At 43.9% G+C, this 27,817-nt stretch overlaps 1 protein-coding gene across 1 annotated transcript in view; it reads left to right on the top strand.

Annotated features, from left to right (window-relative positions):
* Positions 1-10,619: 10,619 nt before the first annotated feature.
* Positions 10,620-27,817, top strand: part of PRKG1 (protein kinase cGMP-dependent 1) — a 988,282-nt gene continuing 971,084 nt past the window's right edge. The window contains exon 1 of the mRNA XM_084845722.1: positions 10,620-10,962. Within this exon, the coding sequence (XP_084701848.1) occupies positions 10,652-10,962 (311 nt within the window). The 5' untranslated portion in view covers positions 10,620-10,651. The remainder of the gene's footprint in view (positions 10,963-27,817) is intronic.

Here is a 27,817-nt window from a genome sequence, read left to right as displayed (position 1 = left end):
GAGTTTTCCTGAGAAATATGACAGTAATTACTGTTCGATGTGTGAGCATTAGGTGTACAGAGCGAGGGATGATATTTTGAAAGGAAATATGGTCACTTTCATAACACCTAGTGCTTTAACAACAACTTTTCTTTTTAAGCGTACCTGAATGAACTGACAGCTGCAATCTGGCAACCAATTTTAAAGTGCTATACACACAACTTTTTGTGGGATTGCAGTCCCATTGTATTTGTGTCTCCAGCATACACAGGTTGAATGGGTTTGATTTCATGGTGGAAAGTTTTTATACAGAAAGAAATCTTTCTGAAGTTAAGTATTTCTTCATCCATACACCATGACATTAATGGCAAACCCAAAATTGGGCAGACTACATCCAGTTTGGGGCAATTTTCCCCTCGTCAGCAACCCTCTGCACCTCATCTTTACAAAGCATTAAATATATATTTGGGGGAAAATGACTGCAAATTGTCAAGAATTAAGACTATGCAGAAGCTTAAGATTTAGGAATTCTTGATTTTACTCAAGCTGCAGCATACCCTGTTGTCCAGATTGTAATGGGGACTGGGAAAGGAAAGAAAAAAGAAAAAAGGATTACAAGTGAATGATGAGATCTCCCCCCGCCCCCACATACACACATACACCCCTTGTAAAATTCCTTGAATGAGGCAGGATGATTGAAGATTAAAAGCCTCATCTGGAAACACGCTGTGTGGCAGTGTGGAGGAGCAGGGAAAGAGACTCTTATTTTTACCAGCAACTGATGGATCACACAGTACACTTCCCAGGCACATCACTGTGGCCTAATCCTTCTCTTCTTCCTCAGTCAATGGAGGAATGAAAAAGGGTTTCTGCAACACTGAAGTGGAGAAGGAGGGTTGGGCTGAAAAGAGGAGCTGCAGCAATATTCTTGTGCTATAACTCCTCATACCAGCTGTCCCAAATTCACTGTTCCTTAAATTGCTCCAGATACGACAACTGAAGCAGTGTCTTCACCTTTCCTTAGGCTTTGGTCAACCTTGTTGTCAAGTGATGCTGTGGCTGTTTAGAGCTGATGTTTTCAGTAGTCCCCCTCCCCACACCTCAAGCCTTCTTTCCTGGGAAGTCACATTCAGCTTAAAACCTCATTTTTTGTTTGTTTGTTTTTATTCAATCATATCCCATCTTTCTGCATATAGCAGCAAAGGCAGCTAATAACAGTAATATCAAAAGTCAATAAAGTTTTTTAAGAAGCCTGTAAAAAAATAAAAATAAGAAGAGATAAAATCAAAGACCACCCACAGAGGCCACATTAAAACTCATTAAGATGAGGCATGAATCAAAAAATCAGTCAGCTCAGCAAGCCAAGGACCTTTCTAAATAAAAATAAATAAATAAAAAATATCTTCACCTGACTGCTGAAGGACATCAAAGAGCAGGCCTCAATCATTGGCATATATGTGAAGTTTGATTTCGTCCCCAAAGTACATCATTTTGCACTTGAGTGCAGTTTCATCTGTCTGAGGGCTGCCCATTCATCTAGTTTGAAGTGATTCATTTGGAGCTCTTCACAAATCTGTTTAGGATTTCACCCCACTCCAGCTCATTTATGAAAAATAGCATTAGTTCCAATACAGATAATTTAAGGACCACGCTTATTGGCCTCTGTTGTGGAAACTGTTTATCCTTATCCTCTGCTTCCTGATTTTCAACCAGTTGTTAATCCATAAAAGGATCTGTCCACTTATTCCATGGCTGTTAACAGGGTGGCCATTTGTGAAACACACACACAAAAAAGGAGGACATGTTTCACCAAAAGGAAGACAAAAACTGACACCGATTTGCATAAATTTTGCACGTGCTAATTTATACAGTATGTGTAGTTGCAAATTTGGAAATGACTATTTTAACTTATAGAGAAATACATGTGGTCTGTGACCTATATGCCTTGTCAGTCTTCTGTCTAGGTGCTACTGATGGGCAACTCCAAGGCCCAGCTCTTCCTTCTGATGGTTCTTTATCTTTAAACCAGACTTGGACTGGACTGCCCTGCAAATAGGGCTCCCCTTCTAAATACAGTATAGTCCTTTGGGAGCCCTTCAAATAGAGAACTGTCCTCTGTAAAAGAAGACACACGGTTGTCCTAGCTGCTGACTTTACGCAAGACTCTTTGGTGATGGACTTAGACAAAGCCTTTTTTAAACTCTACAACAGCTATCCCCAATATGGTGTCCTCCAGATGGGTTAGACTAGAACTCCCAGCATCCTGGATGCTAGGAATTGTAGTCCAACCCATCTGGAGAGCGCTAGGTTGGGAAAGACTGTTCTACCAGATTACCCTCTATATCACATATATTAGATTGGCTCCCATCTACATGCTTACTGTCACTATTAAAAGCATTCTAAAAGATGAGGAATTCTGATTATTACAAGTTGTTATGAACACTCGCAGCTGATTTGGATAAAATGTTTCCCCCCCACATGAATATCCATGAAGTAATGCCTTTGCTTGTGAAACCATGCAGATGAACACTTGGAGTACTTCCAGAGATTGCAAGCAAGTCATTCAGAACTTGAAACAAACCTCACAATACAGAGGTTGACACAAAATAGTCCTGATGTTCCGTAGAGTCCCTCACCTGCCCACCCACAAAAACCACCCTTCCCAAAGTTTCCGTTTAATAGGTCTGTAACATCACAGCGTAGCTTCAAAATAACAAGTGGTCAAGCATGCCTTTAGAACAGGGGTGTTCTAGCCTGCCTGGGTTTCCAATCTGGCCCTCCAGGTTTTCCCCGTTGGTCACACCCGCTTCCCCTATCCCATGGCTGCCAATCATTTGGTTTTTGTGCAGTTTTTTCCCATTGTAAAAGGTTGAAATGCCTCTCCTAAGGCTTAGTTCCTGGCAGTAAGAGCTTTAAGTTAAAATATGTGGATATTTTTGGTATTTTGGCCCTGCTGCTTTCCCCTTTTGGACCTGCCCACCACTGGAATACAGCCCCCAAGAACTCCTCCAAAATGGAATTTACCCCTTGATCTGAAAGAGGTTCAACACCCCTGCTTTAGAGTATGCTCATTATTCCAAATCTCTCTCCACCAGAGTTCACTCCACAACTTCTCTACCATGGGGACACATGGGGATTCATTGGTTTATTTCTTTAAACCATTTGTACCCCACTTTTCTACTGTAGAATTGAAGGCAACAAACAAATAATAAAAGCAAACAAGTCTTATAAATAATAAGACACTTGCTAATAATCCAAAAAGAATCTAAAACAACAAAAAAGTAGAACCAGTTCTACTTTTAAACTTAAACACCAAACACCAGTAACTTCATTCCCCAAAGGCCTGCGCAAATAAAATTGACCTGGCTTGGAACAGGAACAAAAAAAGAAAGAAAAGGTCAAATGTGAACCTCCCCCTACAACAGAGGTGGTGTTCCAAAAGTCTGGGTTCCACCACTGAAAAAGGCACTGCCATTGATTGCCACCCACCTAACTTCTAATAGCAGGGGCAGCTGGAACAAGGCCTCTGTTGACAAGATGCCAACCCCTGCCCTATATCTTGAATTATACCTGGAAACAAACTGGAAGCCAATGTAAACTTTTAAGGTTTTTGCAAGAGTGCAAAGGTTTCTGGGCTGACAATGGATCTATTTTTTTTCTAATGTCCATTACAATCAAATAATTGACACAGTGGAAAAGTATATAAGTGCATGAAGTGTGGAAAGACCTTGAATCGGAGCGATGGTGTTACTTTGTTGTTGTGTTTTTAATTGATGTTGCTAACTTATTTAATTATAACGTTGTATTTTATCTGTATTTCATTATCGTTAGCTACCTTGAGCACTATTTTTAGTGGAAATGCTGGATATAAAATAAATAAATAATAAGGACATTGAGTGATACATCCAGAACAGTGGGTGCCAGCAGTTAGGGGTGTATGAGATACTCAACCCTTTCCATTTTGTGGTGTCTGCTGGCAGGGGAGGCGATCCGTCCCTCCCCCCCCCCGGAATACTGGCTGGCCAGCTCTGCTCCGCGGTGATTCCGCAGAGCTGCCGGCCAGCTCTGAAGCCCCAGCGAAACGGCCACCATTACAGTATCGCTGGCTGGACTGAGGTACTGCGGACGCAAATGGCATCCGGTGTAGCGGACACCATTTGCGTCCCTGCTCTTTGACATGATAGGCTATGTAAATCTTTACGTAGCCTATCGCGCGAAGGAACATGGATGCAAATACGCCATTTGTGTCCCTGTTTTTTCATGCAATGGGCTATGTAAAGATTTATGTAGCCTATCACGCCAAAAAGCAGGGACGCAAATGGTGTAGCAGACGCCATTTGCATCCGCAGTACGTCAGTCCAGCCAGCTATGATGGCCGTATCGCTGGGGCTTCGGAGCCGGCGGCAGGCAGGATCCGGCTGGCGAGGACTTCACGAGGAGGCGGGGGTAGGAGATCCGATCCTCCATGGACTTTGGGGGGCCTGATTCAATAGAATCCGGCCTCATTGGGGTCCATGGAGGATTTCTCCGACCTCCCTACCAGCAGTCTAACCTGGGCATTACTAAAGCGTGGGTGATAGTGACTAGTTTATCCTTGTCTAGAAAGGATATAGCTAGTGCACAACCAATGCTGATGAAAAACAACGTTGGCCATGGAGACTACCTGAGCCACATCCAAAAAGCTTTCACTTTCAGGGGATATGCAACTGCATCCCAACCAAGCAAACACAACTTCATGGGGGTGTCTCCATGAGCAATTTCCTGTGGGTTGTTGGCTGCTTTTGGAGGTCATTCAGGGTACATGACATCATGGCCATCCTGCAGCCATCCCGGATATTTTAACAGAAAACCCAGTTTTTCCCAGGCTACTTTAAGTCAGATTGTTTTCCTTAAATTGGGTTTGCCACACTTTTGATGCTGTGCGCTCCAACCCTCCGTATTTACTTTGGGTATGCTAGCCCTGCCCAGGGGTGTGTCTTTCACTGTGACTCTGGTCAAGGGGTGTTTCCTTTCCCTGTGTTTCCCAGCACAAAGCAATTAGTGTCTACTCAGAAGTAACTCCCATTGTGGTCAATGAAGTTTATTCCCTAAATGTGCATTCCCGAAGTTATGTGGGATTCCTATCAATCAAAATAGCGCATTTAGGAGGCTTAAAGCACTAACTAGACTCACGGTAAGTCATTCAAGCATTTAAAAGGTTAAAGGCTGACTGGAATAACTCCCCTCAAGGCTGTCTTGCTTCTCAGTGAAAGCAAGTCATGCTTCTCAGTTGTGTCCATGCTGCATTTCTTAGATGTTTTGTTTATTGTTTATTAGGAAGTTGTTAATAAGCAGCTTCAATCCTTCCCAGCTTCAGAACACAGAAGCTTCAGGAGAAAGAGAAAGGGGAGTAGAAAGGGCTGGTTGGAAGCAATAATGCAGTAGGAGCAGCAGAGAGGAGCCTGGCAGGCGGGTGGGGGGTGGGCAAGCCACGGCAAGCCAATGGGCTATGTAAAGATTTATGTAGCCTATCACGCCAAAAAGCAGGGACGCAAATGGTGTAGCAGACGCCATTTGCATCCGCAGTACGTCAGTCCAGCCAGCTATGATGGCCGTATCGCTGGGGCTTCGGAGCCGGCGGCAGGCAGGATCCGGCTGGCGAGGACTTCACGAGGAGGCGGGGGTAGGAGATCCGATCCTCCATGGACTTTGGGGGGCCTGATTCAATAGAATCCGGCCTCATTGGGGTCCATGGAGGATTTCGCAGCTTCGCAACACAGGAGGTTCAGGGGGAAGGAGGAAGGGGGTAGAAAGGGCTGGTTGGAAGCAATAGCAGAGGGAAGCCTGGATGGGGCGGGGGGGGGGCGGGAAAGCCTCTCTCATTGGTTGAGCAGCTCCCGCCAGTCTGATGATGTTTAGTTCCACTCCCCCCATCACACCCGGAAGTATGTTCCTGTCAAGCAGATTATAAAGGTGCGGTGCACTCATTTGTTGGTCCCTGCCAGACCAAAGCCGATTCTGTGAAAAATCTGGGTAATCCTGCATTCACTTCACCTTCTGTTGTCATGGAGCTCCCCCCATGTCTAGCTGAATTTGCCACCATCAGCACCTTGTCTGGTATGGACTGAGTGTCTCAGTTTATTAATTCACATTGAGTCCATTACTGACTCCAGAGTTTAGGGTTTCTATTGCCTTACTTGGATCCACAACAAAGGAGAAATGGTGTCATATGGGTGTCATTAGCATACTAATCTTCCACCACCATCATCTGGCACCTTTCTTGTCAGGTAGACACAGAACTACCTCCAATACCCCCACATGCACACAAATGTTAGTGAGGCCACATGAGTGTTATTTCCAGTGAGAGGAGGAAGAGAGCTTTATTTTCCCATTCCCATTGGGTACTAAAGGTATTCATGTCCTGTGTGATTTGGGAGCAGTGAATGAAGGTTGTTCCCATTGGTTTCTGCATCCTGCCAGTGATGTCTTCTGCTTCTCATAAGTGAGAGGTTACTCCTACTTCCACTGTAGTTAAAAGGCAGGAAGTGAAGCAGAATTGTAGCGTGTGTTGTGTATGTATGATATGTCAGGGAGAGAGATTACAGCGGTCTGTCAGAGCTAGCCTTTGGGTCAGAAGTCAACAGAATGAGGACGGACCCCCAAAGCAACAGGCCTGACTTACCACATTTTGAAGTGAAGTAATGCCCATTACCATCTAAAGGGGGGGGCATAAGGACATTAAGTCTGGAATCTAAAATTACCTAACTGCACCAATACGAGAGACAGAGAGAGAGAGAGAGAGAGAGAGAGAATCGTCTAAATTCTATATGGAAGTGCTAAGTTGTTTTTGAGGCTGAAACTAAACATGGCATGCAGTGCATGTATCTTCCCCCTACACACACACACACACACACACACACACAATTTTTAAACCAAGCTGAAATCATGGGTAGAGGATTATAGAGGGAGGGTGGCTGCACACACTCACGCATGCACGTGCGCACACTCAGAGGAAGAAAAGGTACCTATACCTTCCCCATGCCACCCTCCTGTGGGAATAAAACCTGCTGGGATATGATTTTTAAGAATAAAAACAGCTGGAGGGTATCAGCCACTCTTCTTATTGCTGGTAGTCCATCCAAGGGTCTTTTTATTTTTAAAAAAACCCTTAAAACATGAAAGCACGTGTCACAGCCTCAGAGTCCAGTCCTTTCTATGATTTTCAGAGCTCTCCAGTTGTTCCACCAGAATGCAAAAATCCACATGGATCTTTCTTTCTGTGCAAGACAGGTCTGTAGGAACAGATTAGATTGCTGTCCACACCTGCCCATAGATCTTCCCTGCACAATCCATGTCAATTTTCCATTCTAATGCGACAATTTTCATGAGAATTCCTCCATGGAGGAAAAACATTGTATCTCATTGTGCTTCTGTTCTTGATAAAGCTAGGAGCAAAGCTGCCAACTTAATTATATTGAGGTGTTCATTTCTTCCCTGAGGGCATTATATTTTGATTCAGCAGCCCTCCCTCCAAATTTGTCATCAAAAGAAACAACACACCTGAATATGCTGGCACATTCTGATAGGAGACATATGCAGCAATCATCATTCCAGTGCATCAGTCATTCTTGAGACGCACGCAATGACTGGCTTAGCTAGACAGGGAAAGTGCTCACCTCTAAGATCATAAAAATTGCCTTGCTATATCTGACCAAAGGTCTATCTAATCCAGTATTGTCTCGAGCAGTAGCTAGCTAAATGCCACCGGGAAACTCATAAGGAGAGAATGATAAACAACCACACCTGTTATTCCCCCATAGAATCTGGAAGTCTGGGTATCTTACCTCTCAGGCCAGCCCTACCATTAGGCAGAGTGAGATGGCCAGCTCAAGTGGCAGATGCTGGTGGCTGCAGGGAATCGAAGCGAGATGTTGCAGGACTGCATCCACTATGCTGTCCCACTGCCCTCAGGTTTTTGAGGTAAGATTCAGCTCCCAAACCATTGTTTCAGTATGTGGAATGAGTTTGGGGTACCATCCTTCACCTCAAGCAGCAAAATGTCTTGGACCAGCCCTGTTGTCTCTGCTCGTGTTTTGCTGTAATGGCTAATGTCAACAGATAGACATCTCTCTTGCCAGCTACCTCTCTCTACATTGTGATTATGCCCTTGCCTCAAACTATGAGATCTGCTTCGCACTTGTATGTTCATCACTTGACTTATCTACACTTGATTACTATACACTTCATGAGTGGTCGCTGAATGTGTGAACTGACTCCACTGAAAAGGAGTTTGTTTGAAATGATGTGAGGAGACAGAGTTCTACCTGTGGTGATATATCTGTGATGCACATGTGAGTTATCACTTCATGTTGCAGGTGATGATTATGTATATATTCATCAGCCCTGAGAACTGTGGTTGTAGCACAATCACTTGTAAGTTCAACCTGTGTGACTTGTTTTGAGTTTTAATTTTCAAGTACACTGAAGAGCCGCTCCATCTTTTAGCCCTGTGGTGGAATTTAAACTAACTCTTATGTAGAGCTGGCAGGATTAATATATCAGATTTGCAGTTCTGAATTTGCACATAAATGCACAAGGCAAGATTTGAAAGATGTTTGAAAAGTCTTGGCATTTTGTACGATGTATGTCTTAAAGCACTGGGCCATGAGATGCATTGCACATGCTCTCCATACCCTGTTTGACTGCAGTGAGTGCTCTTACAACCATGTTTCATTTCCTGGTATGGCACTGCAGGTGGGAAAATAATATTGGCCAAACGGAGCAGGATCCAGGTGCTGAATCTGAAGTCATGCATCAATTGCTGGGGAGGGATACATCAATTTGGATCTTGGTGCAAGAATGTTCACTGCACCTGTTTCCTCTGATTACACAGCCTGAAGGATTGAGGCCAAAACCCAGCAAGATCCAGATAGATGAAGCTCTTACTTTTCAATCCCCTATCTCGAATCCAGGAAGACTAAGACAAAAACCTACGATCACCATCCTTTTCCAGTAGACTAAGCAAGATTTCTTTTAGGTCTGCACACAAGCCATTGAAAATGTTAATGCTCACTCCCCAGCCCAGCCCAGCCAGTCAATTGTTTTCCTTCTCAGGTAACTGCCTTATTTCTTGTGGCTGTAATGGGCAGGTAAGCTTACTATCCAACAGTGATAGAGAGGGACACAAACCTCTGTCTAACCTGAGAAAAGTGGATGGCAAAAAAACCCTAATTATCCTCCATTTCTTCAAGCTCTCCAAAATGAAAGTTCAGCTTGCTGGAAGCAGAGAGATGGAAAACCGCGGAGGTTGCTTTAGGCAGGCTGAAATGGCCTGGTAATGGTGTTACAATGAATATTTTAAATGTGTGTATTTAATGTGTGTATTTAAACTCTTAATACATTTTGTCTGTGCTACAGAAGGAGCTTTTCCAAAACCCGGAGGTTGCTTTGGACAGGCTAAGGATGTCTGTCAAAGCTGTTACTAGGGGATGCTTAAAATTAAAGACAATTTGGAGGAGGACCCGTTTCTGTTCACTCCAGCCAACATCTGAAGTCCTCAATCCAGAGGAGTGCATCTTGGCATGTGCAGAGTGCCTTGCCCTCAGCGGACACAACCAGTTTCCACCGGGGTTAGTTAAGGGTACGGTTCTTCCAGAGGTTGCACCTGCTAGGTGAATTCCTCCTGCGACCTCTCACGCTTGAAATAAGAAGCCACTGGTTGGTGCGCCGGAATGTGTGTGATAGTGGGGGGCGGCGGCGGCGGCGGCGGCGGCGGCGCGCGGGGGGGGGGGATGTGTGTATCCTGGAAATGGAACTTCGGCAGCGAGCCCCGGCTGGGGGTCGCTCGGGGCCAGCCTGAGACGGTCTGGCAGGCAACGCGATTACTACTACGGCGGCTGCTGAAAAGGCGACGCGCGCGTCTGCGTGCGTAACTCTGAATGCCTTCCCGCCCTACAAATGAAAGTGTCCTAAGGGCGGCACATTCCTTTGCAAACGCGGCGCGCCATTTCAGCGCGAAGTGCCAGGGACGCGGCAAAGCCCACCCACTCACCTACCTCTGCCGCCGGGGGCCGGGAGGGGGGCGGAGGAGAGCTGCCGGCTGGGGAGTCGAGCGCAGTAGTAAGAGCGGCCGAGGGAAAGTGCACGTGCTACGGCATGCTGCGGGCGCCCCTCGCTCGCTCCCCTTGGTGCCTCCTTCCTTCCCTCCCGCCCTCCCTCCCGCCGTCTCCTTCTCTCTCCAGTCTAGCTTGACGCAGGCAGCCAGAAATCACGGTCAACGACCCAGCCGTCGGTGGAGCGGTGCCGGTGGGACACCGCTGAAGGCGGTGACGCTTCTTCTTCCGAGCTTCCTCGCGTAACTGCCCGATCGCGGCGCCGAGGCGGCCGACGCTAAGCGAGCCGGGCTGGAGGCGCGCGTTAAAGGGCTGGCGGGCTCTGCCGGCGGAGGCAGCGGCAGCGGCAGCGGCAGCGGCAGGTCGATCGGGGGAGCGATTGGCGAAGTTGGCTTGAAGTGGGACAAGCGGCGGCGGCGGCAGCAGCAGCAGGAGGAGGAGGCTGCTGCGCCGGCGGCTACTTTGTGGGGCGGGGGGGAAAGTTGCAACGAGCCGAGCGGGGGGCGCAGGCAGGAGCTCCAGGGAGGCGGCGGCGGCGGCGGAGGAGGAGGAGGCGGCGGCGGCGGCGGCGGCGGCTGAGGATGGGGACGCTGCGGGATTTACAATACGCCTTGCAAGAGAAGATCGAGGAGCTGAGGCAGAGGGATGCTCTCATCGACGAGCTGGAGCTGGAGCTGGACCAGAAGGACGAACTGATCCAGAAGCTGCAAAACGAACTGGACAAGTACCGCTCCGTGATCCGGCCCGCCACCCAACAGGCGCATCAGCAAAGCTCCACCACCTTGCAAGGGGAGCAGAGGACCAAGAGGCAGGCCATTTCAGCCGAGCCCACCGCTTTTGACATCCAGGACCTCAGCCATGTCACCCTGCCATTCTACCCCAAGAGCCCACAGTAAGCCAGGGGTTACGCGTTGTTTCCGTCGTGTGGCGTCCCTGTGGTGTAGTCTTCCCCCCTGTATTTGTCTCTGTCGCCCGCGCTGCCCATCCACTCGCCGTGTGGATCCCTGTGCGCCGCCTGCTGCTTTCCATCGCTTTTCTTCTCATCTTCAGAAATTACTCCCCCCCCCCCACCTCGCGACAGTCTCCCTTCCTCCTCTCTCTCTTGGCCCTAAACTCTTCTGTCTTTTGGGCTGCCCACATTCTCAAAGCCACATTCAACTGCACACACCAGCATTCCTCCGTGTCGTTTTCACAGATTGATATCAAGGCATCCCGGTTCCTCTCCAGGAAGGGGGTGGAAAAGAGTTCCTAGAGTGTGAAAAATATGTTTGTGGGGGGTTCGCTCTCATTTTGTACCCTTCCCCCGTCTCCAAATTATCACAGCAGTAAGAGCATCATCAGACTGCCTCTTTCCAGTGTGGTATGTGTTTCTGTCTGGGTTTTTTGTTTTTGTTTTTGTTGTGGCTTCTGCCCTGAATTTAACTGGGGAATGGCGTTTGAACCGTGAGAACCAAATCACTGACATAAGGATGAGAAAAAGTGCACTCATTCTATCCACTAGGTATTTATTTATTCAGAGAGAAGGAAGTGTGTGTGGTTTTTGTTGGTTTTTTTGGGTTTTTTTGCTAATGTGTTTTCCTGCGGATTCATTTTTGACACCCAGGCAGGCAAAATAATTTTGAGCAGTTTTTTAAATCATTCCATGCAGCCTTTTTAACGTGATCTTTATTTGTGGGGGTATATCTATGACTTAGTTGCTTTCTGCAAAACTGCTTTGCACCTTTTTTTTTTTTTTTTTGGCTGCAAGGCTAGCTGCCTGTAAGCTGACTGTTGCTGGTATCATAAGACAGTTGTTAGAATGTGACTTAATAGCTTTCTCACTCATCCACTTTCCCCTTTCATTTCCCAGTAAGAAATTAGAAAGACCACAAAGGTTTATACAACCCCTTCCCTTCATTGCTCTGTCAAAACCTGGAGGACTGGCTTTGCCTTTCTCCACCTCAGAACACAGAAGTTTCTTCTTCCATTTTGGGGAAGAGTTCGGCTTTTCTTTGATCTCTCTCACCCTCAAGTCCTAAGTAGTGGAAGGCTTTGGATCTCTTTACTCTTTCCTCCCAAGATTTGTCTGCTATTCCTTACTGGTTTCGTGTGTGTGTGTGTGTGTGTGTGTTGGGAGGGGGGGTGGCTGTAAAGCGGCAGAGGAAGAGAAGAAATGTAGCAGAACTGACCTTAATTTCTCAAAATAAAGGTGCCAAAGGTCCAGCCTACCTCTGGCCTCAGCACCCTTACCTCTTCATCCCAGATATATATCTAGGCTTTTGCGATTATTTGGTGGTGAACTAAAGACACTCTGTGCACACTTTGCATTTTTTTTATTCCTACATCACATGTGCCAGGACTCAGTCCTAGCACTCAAAATGTGTGCTGTGGTAGCACCATTCCATGCCGCTATCTGCTGAGAGTGTCCCTGGCAGGACTGTGGGGGTACTCTGGGGAAATCTTCATTTCTTCTGTCCTTTTCTCTGGGCTGTACCACTGACAGAAACAGAAAGGTATTTTGGATTTGTGCTGCTGGCATTTGTACACGAGCTTGCAGGCTAGGCTTTCCCTGCACATAATTTAGGGTGTCCCTAGGGCACAGCATCACCAATGCAGGGCTTCTGTCTGATCTGTTCCTGGTTCGCCAGTGTTACTTCTACCTCACATCTCCCTTGAGTCTCTTTGGAGAAGACTGGTGCACGTCACAGCTCATCAAGCCCACTGAAGGAGTCAAACCAACAAGGCTTTTAGAGGAGGGCAGGGGGAAAAGGTGGCTGTTTGCTCTTTTTCACAACCGAAGCTGGAGTTTACAAGGTGTCACCAGCTAATGCTGCAGAGTGCACAAATCGTACTAGTTTAGCAAATTTGAAGCAGAGCTTTTGCTCCAAAAGAAGTAAGGTATGGGTTACAATGGTAGTCAGATATTGTGGATTCCGTTGTTCTACTAAAACGTGGATGGTTTAGTCCTACTGAGTTCAATGGGACTTACTCCCAAGTAAGTGTACTTAGATACACCAAGTAACTTATCTAAAAGTGTGGAGTAAATCCCATTGAACTGAGTGTGATGGGTTTTTGAGTAAAAATATTTCTAAGTAAAAATAGTAAAAAAAAAAATGCTTCACACAATACTGAATACTGTTATACTGAAGAGTCTAGGAAACTGTTAGTAATACAAGGTACTTCTTAGGTTCCCCATGTAGTTTCAAATTCTTTGTTGGATTCACAGGTTTTCCTGAGCTACAAAGCATTTCTTTTCCTGGCTTAAGGAAAAGGTTTAATACAGCATAAGCTGTGGTCCTCAAGGCACATATTTTGGTGTAAATAAGGAATTTAAAGCCAAATTAAGGGGGCTTTATTCTTGAGTAAATGTATATATATATATACACACACACTATCATACCTTTTTCATTTGGATCCAGGACTATACTACATCAACTCTTTCACTTCATTCTATACTCATCGTCATTAACACAGGCTAGAATTGCTACTACAGATAACGGCCTGAATTTAAACTCTCAGAGGAATCCACCCTGTGTGAAATACAAACAATTGTGTTAGACAACGGAAAATGTGTTAAATGATTTTGAGATTTCAGCTCTGGGTTCTTGTGGCATTCATGCCATGCTTGTAAGCTTCTCTGGAGTATTTGGCTGACAACAGTGGGAAACAGAGAGCTAGGCTAGGTAGACTTTTGTGGCCCCATCCATCAGGCCTCTTTTTATATTCTTATGTTGTACTAGCACAACATTATAACAAACGCACATGTGAGTTTTTCTGTGTGTCTCTCTATGTGTGTGTGTCTCCTCTCTCACACACATACTTACAAATTTACGTGGCTCACACTCTGGATGTTAAATGTGCTTCCACACAAACTTAGTCTTGATTCCCAGACACAAAAATTGCCCCGCAGTTTGTGGCAACTACTGTGTGTTGGAGCTGACCATTTGGGAATGCAGTTGTTAGCTCACTCCAGCTTCGTCATATTGCTGTTCAACTGTGAATTTGAGTAATTTCTTTCCAAGTGCAAGTTAAGGAAATCTGGGTGCATAGTGGAGAGATCCAACAATTGGTTTGCCACATGGTCAGCTGGAAAATGCATTGAGCTGCCTTATATACTGAGCGTTTATTTTTTGTCCCATATTAGGATTCTCAAAGAGTCTGAAAGAAAGCTTTCAATTAAGTTATTGACATGCAGATTAAATCACTAAATTGTAAAAGTTCACACAGTTAACAAAAACAAAGATTTTTCTCACTTCAGTGTTATGTTCCACTGAGAGTACAGAATAAGTAAAATTCTGTTAGAACAAATGCCCCAATTTACATTCCATTCCATTGAGACATAAAGTACTCTGAGATTATAACACTATACATGCTTCATCATCATACTCAGTAATAACCAGGGCAAAAAAGCCCGGGGGATGGAGGGAAAAAAATCATTTTATTTCTCATCTTCATAATGATCTTAATATACATATTTGTGGTATATAACTACTGTGACAACCTTCCTTTCTTCAAGTGTCTGAGAAATGTTCTTCTTGGGACTTCCTTATATAGTTAATTCCCACTGTACTTCTGTATGTGATAGCTTCATGGAGGATACAAGGGATATAAATGTATTGCTTTACTGCTAACCCTTTTTCTGCTGTAGACTTGCCAATTAATTGGATTTACTGGCAGTCATATCCAGGACCACAGTCAAGGCAGTACAGTAGACCTATTGTGTGTGTGTGTGGGGGGGGGGGGGGAACAGGGCTAGAGTTCATTTGTCCATAGCAGTCTTCCCCAACCTGGTGCCCTCCAGATGTGTTGGCCTACAAATCCCATCAACCCTGACACTGGCCATACTGGCTGGTGATGGGGATTGTAGTCCAACACATGTGGAAAGCACTGGGTTGGGGGAGGCTAGTCCAGAGATTTCCCCCCATCCAACTTGAGTTCAAAATGCAAATAGTGTATCAGGCCTAAAACATAAGGACATGGAATGCTGCATTATACCACTCTTTGTCCCTCAAGCCCAGTATTCAGTGGAGGTTGGTGGTGCCTATTTCTGTGGGACTGTGGATTCACTATGGATTTAAGTCAGAACCTGTCAGAACTCTAAAGGAGCTATCCAAGGTGCTGAGCCCAATCCCCAAAATGGGTTCAGCACCTTGGATAGCTCCTTTAGAGTTCTAACTGAAGCCCATAGCAGATTTACAGCCCCACTGAAATCAGAGCCACAAGCCTTCACTGCCAGTACTGTATATTCTGGCTGGAAGCAGCTCTCCAAGGTCTCAGGCCGAACTCTTTGCCATCCCTTGCTACCTGGTCATACTTGCTAGCTGGCGATGCTGAGGATAGAGCCTGGCACTTTTTTCATGCAAAGCATGTGCTCTACTGCAGAGTTATGGTCCCTCCAGAAGATACGGCTAGAAGCCCTGGTCATCCCCATGATTCTAATGACATTTCTGGCCTTCTACATGTATTCCGGTTTGGATAAGGAAAAAGTTATAAACTGCATCTCTCTGTATGGTTGACAGTTCTGTGGCAATCTGCTGGATTTATGGGTTGCTTCGGAGTAATACGTTATCAAGCAATAAAGTGCAAGGAATGACAAAATGGAAGAAAGGTTGTGACAAAGTATTCTGCAGGGAGGTGGGGGAAGTAAAATACCTATCGTAAAACTAAAATCCTGTTGGAGACATTGTGGGAAGCAAGTGTGGAGTGAGGACAGGCAGTAGAAAGCTAAGGAGTGCAAGAAGCTCCTTATTGTCTAACATTCTTTGGAACTAGAAGACAAATCGGGGAAGATCCATTGTGATACATTTACAGAGCCTGAACACAGCACACATGTCCCATTTGGCACGTCCTCAAAGGATTGCCCTGGCTTTCCTGATCTTGCTCCTCTCTGTGGTTTTGGACATCTTCAAAGGAGGCAGGGCTGGGCGGAATCCTGCTTCAGAATCTTTCCCCACTGTGCTGCCTTGCTTGCCTAGAAAGGACATATTGAAAGGACAGTTGTAATAAATCTTACTTTGAAGCTTTTAAATAAATTTGAGGAAAATCATCTGTTCTTGTTTCACACTTGCTGTCACAAGCTTTTAATGGAGAAAGTTAAACCTCTGAAGAAGAAATATAGCATCCTTCACATGGCACTTAATTTCCTTTCATGACTGTCTTATAAATCTTCATGTATTTGGTTTGGTAATCATGAAAAAGCATGCATGCTTTAAAAAAAGAAAGAAATTCTTGGTTCATGTCAAAACACACTACATGATTTTATTATTGGAAGCATCCCAACTGCTGTCTGTATAGATATTCTTGCAAATACCGTTCATTTTGACAGATTTAAATGCAACATTCAGCACTCCCATAAGGTGAATGAAATACCTGCAGGTGTGATTTCTTCTAGAAATCTTCTAGAAGCTATAACATATAGCATAAGTATGGATTTCTTTGAACACAATGTGACCGTCCATCCTTTTCCTATTTGATTTGGCTCACTGATGAACCAATGTTCTGTTTAGCCATTTGACATGATCATCTGCATTGGGCTCATGTATAGCCATTAAACTTCTCTCTCTGAGAGTTAAGATTCAGAATCTTCCTTTTTAAGGATGGCCCTTTCCCCTGCTTATGGTCACTTAGAACCAATCATCATAGGCCAGAGGGAGAGAGGGAACTCATTACATCCAGACTGCCTAAGGTTTATGAGTAACATTTTCCTCTTACAGTATGAGGAACTAACTGGTACATGAAGGCAGCTTCTCACAGGCCTGGATTATAAGGAGTTATTAGGACGGTTACACATTAACTGTTGCTTCTCTGTGAATACTGCAAGACAGGACACCCATTGCTCCATCTGTTTCAGGGATGGCACTACCATTAGGCTGAGTGCGGCAACTGGTTCAGGTGGCAGATGCTAGGGGGCAGTGGTGGCAGCCCCCTAGCTATTCTTCCTCAGCCCCCTGGCTATTCCCCTCTGTTGGAGGACAGAGCTGTAGGTGCCATATGGCTTGTCCTGGGCCTGATAAATTAACCTGCTGCCTTAGATGCAGCAGAGGATGCTATTCCATCATCAGTGTTGAAGTAAGATTCAACTGCCATGCCATTCAGCTTCTCTACATGGAATGGGGTGGGGTGGGGTGGGGGCATCATGTCCTTCACCTCAGGCAGAAAAATGTCTTGGATGGTCCTGTTACGTTTGTTGAGTCATGTGGTTAGTTTGCATGTGTTCTCCTATAGAAAGGCTACAAAATGTCCCTGACACATGGCAATATGATCCAAAAGGACTATAGACTACTATACATAAATATAAACACTCAGTAAAGCTGGAAACTCTACTATCTGAGATGGATGTTTAGAAATGGGACTTGACTTCACTCATTTGTTTCTCTTATGTGCAAGTGATAAAACAGAAATACCTTTTTGAAAGATTTCCATTTTAACAAGATTCCAATGAATATACTACTCTCCTATGCCCCATAAAATAATGAAGTATTATTCATTATTCTTCAGTCCTACTAACAATGCTTAATTAGAAGGCAGTTCCACTGATTTTCAGTGGGACCTACTTCCAAGTAAATATACAGGCTGCATTGCAGCACTTTAGCCCCCTTAAAGCCTGTTGCACGAATATTGCACTAATCAAGCATCAGTTGATTTTGTTTCCCAAAGTTACCATTCTTGCTCATTTGGAGCAGTTTGTTGAGATTTTATCATGAGGCTGGATTTGCCCTCTGACTAAGCCTAAATTGCCAAACAAATAGAAAGCAAAATGATTTTGAAAATATTCATTATGTACCTACAGACGTCAAGAAAAATGTTGGCACAGACTATAGAGTGATTTATACTAATAGGAGGTGGTGAGGGGACTCAAAGCATTTGCATAAAATGCATTTGCATTTACACTAGGAGAATTTAATTATCTGACAGAGGTGGTGAACTGGCAGAAAGCTAGGGTCAGGGCTGGCTCAAGAGCTTTTGCTGTTGTAGCTGGGAGAGGAGTAGGAACAGGGTGCATAGCAAAATTTGTTCCAGAATCCCCTGCAGTACCACTGGACATGACTGAGAAGATCTGAGGGAGAACAGGCAGTGCAGATGCCTCACACACCCTGTTTTTGTGCTACTGCTTTTCCACAACACCACATGGTGAGATGTTCATGCTGTCCCATCAGGAGCTTATGTATCCTCCACAGAGTGAGGTATGGAAGTTCTACCTGGAATGTTGTGGGGAAGTTTCTATGGAGAGCCAGCGCAGATGGAAGTAGTATGTGAATCTGAGCTTGTGTACTACTTCCAAAATGGTGGAACATGCATGTTCAGATGGCTGTCTGAATAGCTGAGCCAGCCCAAACTTAGCTAAGATATCTGGATGACTAATCTTTGTATTATGGGAGTTCTACACTATTCATGACTGTTTCCTTTAAAAAAGAGGAGCAACATAGAAAGATCGAGGTATACAGAATGTAAGCATATATCCAATTCTGATTATTAGACTTTCATTCAGTACAGTAAGTAGTACACAGACAATTCATACTCAGCCATACGACATTTAATGGAAGGTTTAATTCACTGTGTTGTACAGAGAATGGAAGTAGTTGGTTTAATCACTTCAAAACATGTTGCTTTGCCAGTATCTTTCCATTTAAGGAATTCATTTACAAACAATGCACTTTAAAATTGTTTCAGGCACTTTTTGAGCATCTTAAGAACGGGAGACAGCTGATGCTTGTTCTATAACAAGGGGGAAAAAATCTATTTCGAATGGCTGGTTGTAAACATTAGCAATGTTTTAGAATACAGTTGCAACACAGTTATATTTTATGGAGCTATGGTCTTTATTCTCTCTAATATTGTGAAGTCTCTTATGAAGGAATGTGCTATGATCAGCATAAAGGAATATCTTTAATATCTTATATTTCTCTGTTAATAGAAATAACCGCTAGAATCTGACATAAAAATACAAAAATTGTCATAAGGTGAAGAACCGGTGTACTCTCATTAACCCACAAAATTTTGGTGAGGTTTCTCAGCCTGAAATTTTATACAAAAGTAGAATGTGACTTCACTGAAATTTTGTATTTCATCTGTTTTGCATACATGACTACTTATTAAAGAAGAAAATAAACAGAATTTATTTTTATTTTTTTGCACTGGCTCATTGCTGATTAAATCTTTAGGACGTTGGTAATATAACCTCCAAATGCTCTTTGGCTCCTAAAAAAATGGCTAGAGGAGATTTGTGTCCTAGAAAATTGCCTTTCAAATTGTGAACTGACAGACCCTTAACTAGAGGCCCAGTGTCTGCTCCTCTAGAATATGAATCATCTGTCCTCCTCCATGTCTACTGAGTAGCTGTTTCCAGGTTTATTGTGCATGTTATTTCACTGGAGACTGGCATCACTCCCTCGTAGAGATGGGCAGAAGGAAGCGGCATCTCTCTATTGTTACTTCTGTTTGCTCATAAGGCCTAGGCACGTTTTTGTTTTGTTTTTTTAATTTCTCCCTTGTCTGCTTAGCAGTGGAGGGTCTCCACAGTATCCTAGCAACCACAGGCTAAAACGCTTGGCTGCTGGTCTTTTTGCCATCTCTCTCTCTTTCTTTAGCCGTCTTCATTGTGTCAATGAGGTGGCAGGACTGGTGTTTGGGTAACTCACCTCAATGTGAAGGCAGATCTATACATGTATGATGACAGGTTCCCTAGAATCAAGTATCAAAGACTGCTGCAGAATCTGAAAGGTACTGCTGTTGCTGCTTTATCCCTTCCTCCTGCCTCTTCTCCTGGCATCCACTTTGGTGAGAGCTCAGCTGTATACCGACTATTGGGCAGTGCAAGCAGAGGACTCTCTCTTTAGATTTGACTTATTTCTCTCACTCACCTCATCTTAGGCCCACATTGCACATTGTGACTGCTGCAGACCTGCATCTTTAAACACAGGTTTGCCCCCTTGCCAAGTAAACATGAGGAGTAATGTGAGATTTAAAGGCCCAAGGCATCATGTGAGTGGGAGAGGGTGGAGAACCCTCCTTTCTCTGCTTGCTGCTCTTATCTCACAGTTCCTCCCTCCAAGCATATTTCTTCCAGACAGGCTTATTTATAGTACTGGAGCCTGGCTGGGACAGAAGCATCAAGGGCAGGGGTTGTGCATGTGTGGGAAACCATGGGTGGGGAGGGTTCAGCCACCCCACTTGCATGTCTTTTTGTTCCTTTCGGTTGTGTATACCTCACAGCCTGTTTTATGCATGAATGGGGCAGACCTGTGTTTAAAGACTGTCATAGGTAGCTTGTGCTTTGGTTCAATCAATCAAAGCTACCTTGTAATTGGATTACTGCAATGTGCTTTATGTGGGGCTGGCCTTAAGGCTGGCCTGGAAGCTACAGTTCGTACAAAATGCCACAGCCAGGTTGGTAATGGGAGCAGCGTATCATCAACATATTCCACTGATGGAACTGCTCTGGCTGCCCATATGCTGCTAGGCCAGGTTTAGGTTTTGGTACTTCCTTACAAAGCCCTAAAGGAGTCAGGGCCAGGATGCCTAAGAGATCACTGGCTGACTTGGTTGCTGCACTCTTCAGGAGATATCTTCCTGGTGGTACTCAAGATTTTGGAGGTCCAGTCCATCATGGCTTGGAATAGGGGCCCCCAGGAAGGTGATTTTGTCTTCTGTATGAAGACTTTTTTTATACATCACTTAGAAATTTCTTTAATGTAAGTGATTCATAGTAATTGTTAAACAAACAAATAAATAATTCTTTCTTGGTATGACAACATGTAGAAGTGTGATGGGCAGAATAGACTGGTAAACCCAAGTCTGACTGGCAACTTTCTGTGCTACCGATTGTTAATACCGTTGTCCAAACTAGAACCACAAGGAGCACACCAGATGTCTCCTGCATGGAATAGGGTGCTTCTTTTCTTTTCCAGAACTGAAAATCCAAAAGCTAGTTTTGCAAAGTGTGAGGCCTTGACATTTTGGATGTCAGAAGAGGAGAAGGATTTGCACAGCACTGGCATCTCCATGCATATGTACGTCAGGGTTTGGAAGTACATCAGAAACATTTCTAAATTCTTCAGAAATCTCTATGACATGGTGCTCATTAGTAAACCTGTTTCTGGACCATGCCACCTCAGATTGCAGAGAAGGGCCACACAATTGATGCTGTTCCACACTCACAAAATTCCTTGCACATAGAAAACTAGATGTCAGGAACAAGGCTTCTAGCCTAACTTTCTCTCTGACAAGTTTTCTACATGGAAGATTTGTGTATTGCATGGAGAAACATTTATTCATTTGAGCTTTCACCTGCACAACCCAGGCACATTTACCAGCTCAGTGGGAATGAGGCCTATGTGGATATAGCTTCTTACCATTCTGTAGATATTTTCCTTTGGCTGTATGTCTCTTGGGGAGAGGACATTGGCTTTTAAGGAAACTCTCCCTTATTTGCATACTGAGAATGGCTAGGTAGTTAGACCACTTAGCTTAGAAAAACTCAGCACAGGTTTGGGCATGGACTTGTTATGCAAAAGACCATCGATTTTTGTATGTAGGGTAATCCCTTCCATAACTCGAAATCCTTGTCTGTAGTGTCCTGCTTTGTCTTAGGACTGATGCACACTTGACTTGCTGTTGAATGTGTGAACTGATTACATGAAAATGCATTACATTTGAGGGGAAGTCAAATATTGCTTCATCTGTGGTGGTTCATCCACACATGTGAGCCATCAATTGATATTGCCATCATCAAGTGATCAACATGTATGTACAAACCAGTCAACCTATATTTATGAACTAAGCAAGCCAAGATTCGCACACTTTCAGACTGCAAACAGGATTCCCACCCCCAGCACAACATATAACAACACACTTCTTCCAGTAATTATGTTAATCCTGATCTTTCTGTCATCCTGTACCTAATAATTTTTGTCTTGTCCTTATTGGTTATAAAGGCTCTGTATTTCTGGGAAGCTTGTGTTTCCCTTACGAAGCAATAGGACATTCACAATTGTGACTAAGTTGATCTAGAGCTCATAATCCATTCCTTTCTGTGTCTCTCTACTTTCTTCCTGTCTTTCTAACTTGCTGAAGTTTATTTCCACAGATATTTTGCCCTTTTAAGGCAAATAGTTTGATCAGCACTGTGTTTCATTTTTAAACAGACTACACTAGCCGTGACTGAGTACCAGGACGTTGAAAGAAAGAAAGAAAACACACTCTCTCTTCATTTCCTCTATCCCTCCCGTGCAAACATCTGGCTTTCTGTATAAAGTCACTGAGTTGGGCGGTGCTACTGAAACTGCTAATTTACAGGAGAGGCCAGGACTAGGGGAAACAGGCTAAAAGGAAATTGGGATGGATGGTAAAATGGGATTTGATGGGTCCTTCTCAAAGATTTCAATGGTTTCTAGCTCCCTTTTTAGTCTTACTTCCAAATTCCCTAACATAACCTTCCAATTTCACTAATCGTCTGCAAAAGACCCACAATTAGAGCCTAAGGGCGCAGTCCTATGGATGTATAGATAAAAATAAATCCTACAGCTCCGAGCATCCCCCAGACAGCATGGCTGGCTAGGGGATGCTGGGAGTTGTAGGACTTCATTTCTGTAATCTTATGGACATTTACCTGGGAGTAAGCACCATTGAAAACAATAGGACTTACTTTGAGTAAACCTGCATATGATTCCTCTGTACATCACATTTTGAGACTAGGATTTAGAAATATGTAGATACGTTCTGGACTTGGTTATGCTCCTGGAGTCTGGGCACCATCAAATCCCAGTGCATAAAAGCAGAATCGTCTATGAATCATAGTTGATCCAAGTGCAAATCTTGCAGCTGACACCTGTTTCCCAACAGTGGTATTCACAGTGGTATATTCTTCTTAAAAATATGGAGGCTGCCTTCTTTTTATTAGTAATTTTACATGATATTGGTGATTTTGTGGGGTAGTTGGTAGGGTTAAATATTGCAAGTCTGCTGCCTGGATCTATCTGTTCATCCACCCAAAAAGAAATAGTTTTCTAGCTTTGGGAGCCTATAGAAAAGGGGAAAAGTTAAATACATTAGATATACATATATTTACTGCATGTTTTAACAAAAGCATTTCATTTGCAGCTGTGTTTTATTTCACCTATTTATCTGTGGAACTGAAAATGCTTCCCTTTAATCCATTCCCTAGTCCTAGGTCAATATACCTCTTCCCAAAAAACCAAATGAAGTTACTGCCTGGTTCTTCTGCTATAAAAGTAAGTTTTAAAATAATGATGATTGTCTTTCTGCATAATGACAAATTGGTATATTAAAGACTGGGAAGCAGCAAATCCACTTTAGCTCCTCAAAGGCCACCTGTCTTCCCTCCTCCACTCCGTATCTCTTTCTTACTCTCTGCTGTATATAAACAGGCCTGCAGCTTCTGACCCACCAAGCTGAACAAGCCCACATATTGTGGCCTGTCAGGTTCTTGAGAATGTCTCCCATGTTTTTGCAGTTTGTTTGTTTGTTTATTTATTTAATTTCTATACCGCCCAATAGCCGAAGCTTCCCAGTTCTAGGAAGCCAACATAAACAGGGCCACTATACATATCGTACTGTCTAGAATTTTACTAGTAGGCCTAATGCTTCTGAGCTAAAGTTCTCAGTGTTGGGAGAACAATTACAGCTGCACTTACTAAAAGATAAATAGTAAAACATAATCCTTCCAGTAGTTTGGAGAATATAGAATTTGCTCAGGGCTTACAAGCTCCTTCCTCCCTTTGGTTATTTAGGGCATAATCCTATGTATGCTTTCTCAAAGTAAATTCCATTTAGTTACACCCAAGTAAGTATGCATAGGATTGCGCTGCTACTATTTAACACAAACCATAGTTTGCTATAACATCTGAACTGGCAAATTATAGTTTGCACTCGCCTTCCAAGCTAGAATTGCAAACCAGGATGAAACCATGGCAACTGCAAACAATAATTTGCTAATTCAAATGTTATGACAACTGGGCTTGTGCTAAATAGGAAGTAACTCACTGAATCTGAGCAACAAAGGGAAGGGAGTTCCTATGAGACGGAGGGTTGCTCATGCATAATGCCAAACCACAGTAAATTGTTTCATGTGAACCAAGACATACGGTGCTTTGAGCTTTTATTGTGTCATCCCCCTGCATCATTCATCTTCAATCTGTAAACCCTCCCATGTTTTCCCACCACATCTTCCATGTTATTTTCTTACCAGAAAAAAACGCATTAAGGAAAAAAGACAGAATAGCTGCACCATGCTTTTTGATTGTTAGAGCCCACAGAAAAGGTGAAACGCTGTTTTATTTTGCTTGTTTTTTAATTGGCTCACATATTTTTTAAATGTTGCAAATACTTTTGGAACACAAACAGATTCTTCTTAGTATGTTTTTCTTCAGTTCAGTTTAGTAGAATTTGCTTAGAACCAGATGTCATCATTTACACCCAATAAAGAATATCACAGATGAGTAGAACATACACAAGCTCATCTTCTTAGAGTAGATGGTCTCACAAAACCTCATAAGTCTCTTTTACATGGTCTAAGCAGTTTCTTTACAGCACAAAGACCCAGTTTGCACATTCACTGAAGCTTAAACAAGCCATGGTTGCTTGCTGGCATGTGCTGGGCTCCATTTCCCTGATTACCTGCCAACACACAGCTTGTCATGTTGACCAAATCTAGGCAGCATGGCTTGTTTATGGGGGAAACAACCCTCAAGTAACCCATGGTTTAAGCTGCAGTGATTGTGCAAACTGAGCCAATCTCCATGACAACATTTAATTGTACCAATTTATACTTTATTTTTTGTGTTGCTGTTGCAAATAAAGCCATCATATCATATATTGCAGAAATCATTGTTGTTGTTCAGTTGTTCAGTCGTGTCCGACTCTTCGTGACCCCATGGACCATAGCACGCCAGGCCTTCCTGTCCTGCGCTCTCTCCCGGAGTGTGCTCAAGTTCATATTCATTGCATCGGTGATGCTATCTAGCCATCTCATCCTCTGTCGTCCCCTTCTCCTTTTGCCTTCAGTCTTTCCCAGCATCAGGGTCTTTTCCAGAGAGTTTTCTCTTCGCATTAGGTGGCCAAAATATTGGAGCTTCAGCTTCATTATCTGTCCTTCCAATGAGCACTCAGGGTTGATTTCCTTTAGGATGGACTGATTTGACCTCCTTGCAGTCCAGGGGACTTGTAAGAGTCTTCTCCAGCACCACAGTTCGAAAGCATCAATTCTTCGGCGCTCAGCCTTCCTTATAGTCCAGCTCTCACAGCCATACATTACTACTGGGAAAACCATAGCTTTGATTAGACGGACCTTTGTCGGCAAGGTGATGTCTCTGCTTCTTACTATGCTGTCTAGGTTTGCCATAGCTTTCCTCCCAAGGAGCAAGCGTCTTTTAATTTCATGGCTACAGTCACCGTCTGCGGTGATCTTGGAGCCCAAGAAAGTAAAATCTGTCACTGCTTCCATTTCTTCCCCTTCTATATGCCAGGAAGTGATGGGGCCAGATGCCATGATCTTTGTTTTTTTAATGTTGAGTTTCAAACCAGCTTTTGCACTCTCCACTTTCACCCTCAACAAGAGGCTCTTGAGATCCTCTTCGCTTTCTGCCATTAGGGTGGTATCGTCTGCATATCGGAGGTTGTTGATAATTCTCCCGGCAATCTTAATTCCGACCTGTGATTCATCCATCCCGGCGTTTCTCATGATGTACTCTGCATATAAGTTAAATAAGCAGGGCAACAATATACAGCCTTGTCGTACTCCTTTCCCAATTTTGAACCACTCAGTTATTCCATGTCTGGTTCTTACTATTGCTTCTTGACCCTCGTACAGGTTTCTCAGGAGACAGGTAAGGTGGTCTGGTACTCCCATCACTTTAAGAATTTGCCACAGTTTGTTGTGATCCACACAATCAAAGGCTTTAGCGTAGTCAATGAAGCAGAAATAGACGTTTTTCTGGAATTCTCTTGCTTTCTCCATGATGCAGCGAACGTTGGCGATTTGATCTCTAGTTCCTTTGCCTCTTCGAAATCCAGCTTGTACTTCCGGTAGTTCTCGGTTCGCATACTGCTGAAGCCTAGCTTGTAGGATTTTGAGCATCACCTTGCTGGTATGTGAAATGAGCGCAACTGTGCGGTCGTTTGAACACTCTTTGGCATTGCCCTTCTTTGGAACTGGAATGTAAACTGACCTCTTCCAGTCTTGCGGCCATTGTTGAGTGTTCCAAATTTGTTGGCATATTGAATGCAGCACTTTAACAGCATCATCTTTTAGGATTTTAAATAGCTCAGCTGGAATACTGTCATCTCCGCTAGCTTTGTTGTTAGTAATGCTTCCTAAGGCCCACTTGACTTCACTCTTGAGGATGTCCGGCTCAAGTTCCATGGCCGCACTATCATGGCTATCAGGGACATTAAGATCTTTCCTGTATAGTTCTTCTGTGTATTCTTTCCACCTCTTCTTAATCTCATCTGCTTCTCTGAGGTCCCTGCCTTCTTTGTCCTTTATCATGCCCGTCTTTGCACAAAACGTTCCCTTGAGATCTCCAATTTTCTTGAAGAGATCTCTAGTCTTTCCCATTCTGTTGTTTTCCTCGATTTCTTTGCATTGTTCATTTCAGAAGGCCTTCTTGTCTCTCCTTGCTATTCTCTGGAACTCTGCATTCAGTTGGATATATCTTCCCCTTTCTCCCTTGCTTTTCGCTTCCCTTCTTTCCTCAGCTACTTGTAAAGCCTCATCAGACAGCCACTTGGCTTTCTTGCATTTCTTTTTCTTTGGGACGGATTTCGTTGCTGCCTCCTGAACAATGTTACGGACCTCCGTCCATAGTTCCTCAGGCACTCTGTCTATCAGGTCTAATCCCTGAAATCTATTCCTCACCTCCACTGTATATTCATCAGGGATATGATTTAGGTCATACCTGAATGGTTTAGTGGTTTTCCCTATGTTCTTCAATTTAAGCTGAAATTTTGCAACAAGAAGCTCATGATCTGAGCCACAGTCAGCTCCAGGTCTTGTTTTTACTGACTGTATAGAGCTTCTCCATCTTTGACTGCAAAGGACATAATCAATCTGATTTCGATATTGACCATCTGGTGATGTCCATGCGTAGAGTCGCCTCTTGTGCTGTTGGAAAAGACTGTTTGCTATGATCAGCGTGTTCTCCTGGCAAAACTCTATTAGCTTTTGTCCTGCTTCATTTTGTGCACCAAGGCCATGCCTGCCTGTTATCCCGGTGATTTCTTGACTTCCTACTTTAGCATTCCAATCCCCTATGATGAAGAGGACATCTTTTTTTGGTGTTAGTTCTAGAAGGTGTTGTAGGTCTTCATAGAACCGATCAACCTCAGCTTCTTCGGCATCAGTGGTTGGGGCATAGACTTGAATTACTGTGATGTTGAATGGTTTGCCTTGGATTCATACTGAGATCATTCTATCGTTTTTAAGATTGTACCCCAGTGCTGATTTTCCCACCCTTTTGTTGACTATGAGTGCTACTCCATTTCTTCTAAGGGATTCTTGCCCACAGTAGTAGATATGATGGTCACCTGAATTAAATTCGCCCATGCCTGTCCATTTTAGTTCGCTGATTCCCAAGATGTCGATGTTCAGTCTTGCCATCTCCTGTTTGACCACCTCCAGCTTACCTTGATTCATTGATCTTACATTCCAGCTTCCTAAACAATATTGTTCTTTACAGCATCGGATTTTCTTTTCACCACCAGACACATCCACAGCTGAGTGTCCTTTCGGCTTTGGCCCAGCCGCTTCACTC

The sequence above is a fragment of the Heloderma suspectum genome, chromosome 3, assembly GCF_057233095.1.
Source record: "Heloderma suspectum isolate Gila_16-S chromosome 3, 16-S_ref, whole genome shotgun sequence".
Classification (NCBI taxonomy): Eukaryota; Metazoa; Chordata; class Lepidosauria; order Squamata; family Helodermatidae; genus Heloderma; species Heloderma suspectum.
The sequence above is the reverse complement of the archived record's forward strand: the minus strand, read 5'-3'. Positions and strand labels throughout refer to the sequence as shown.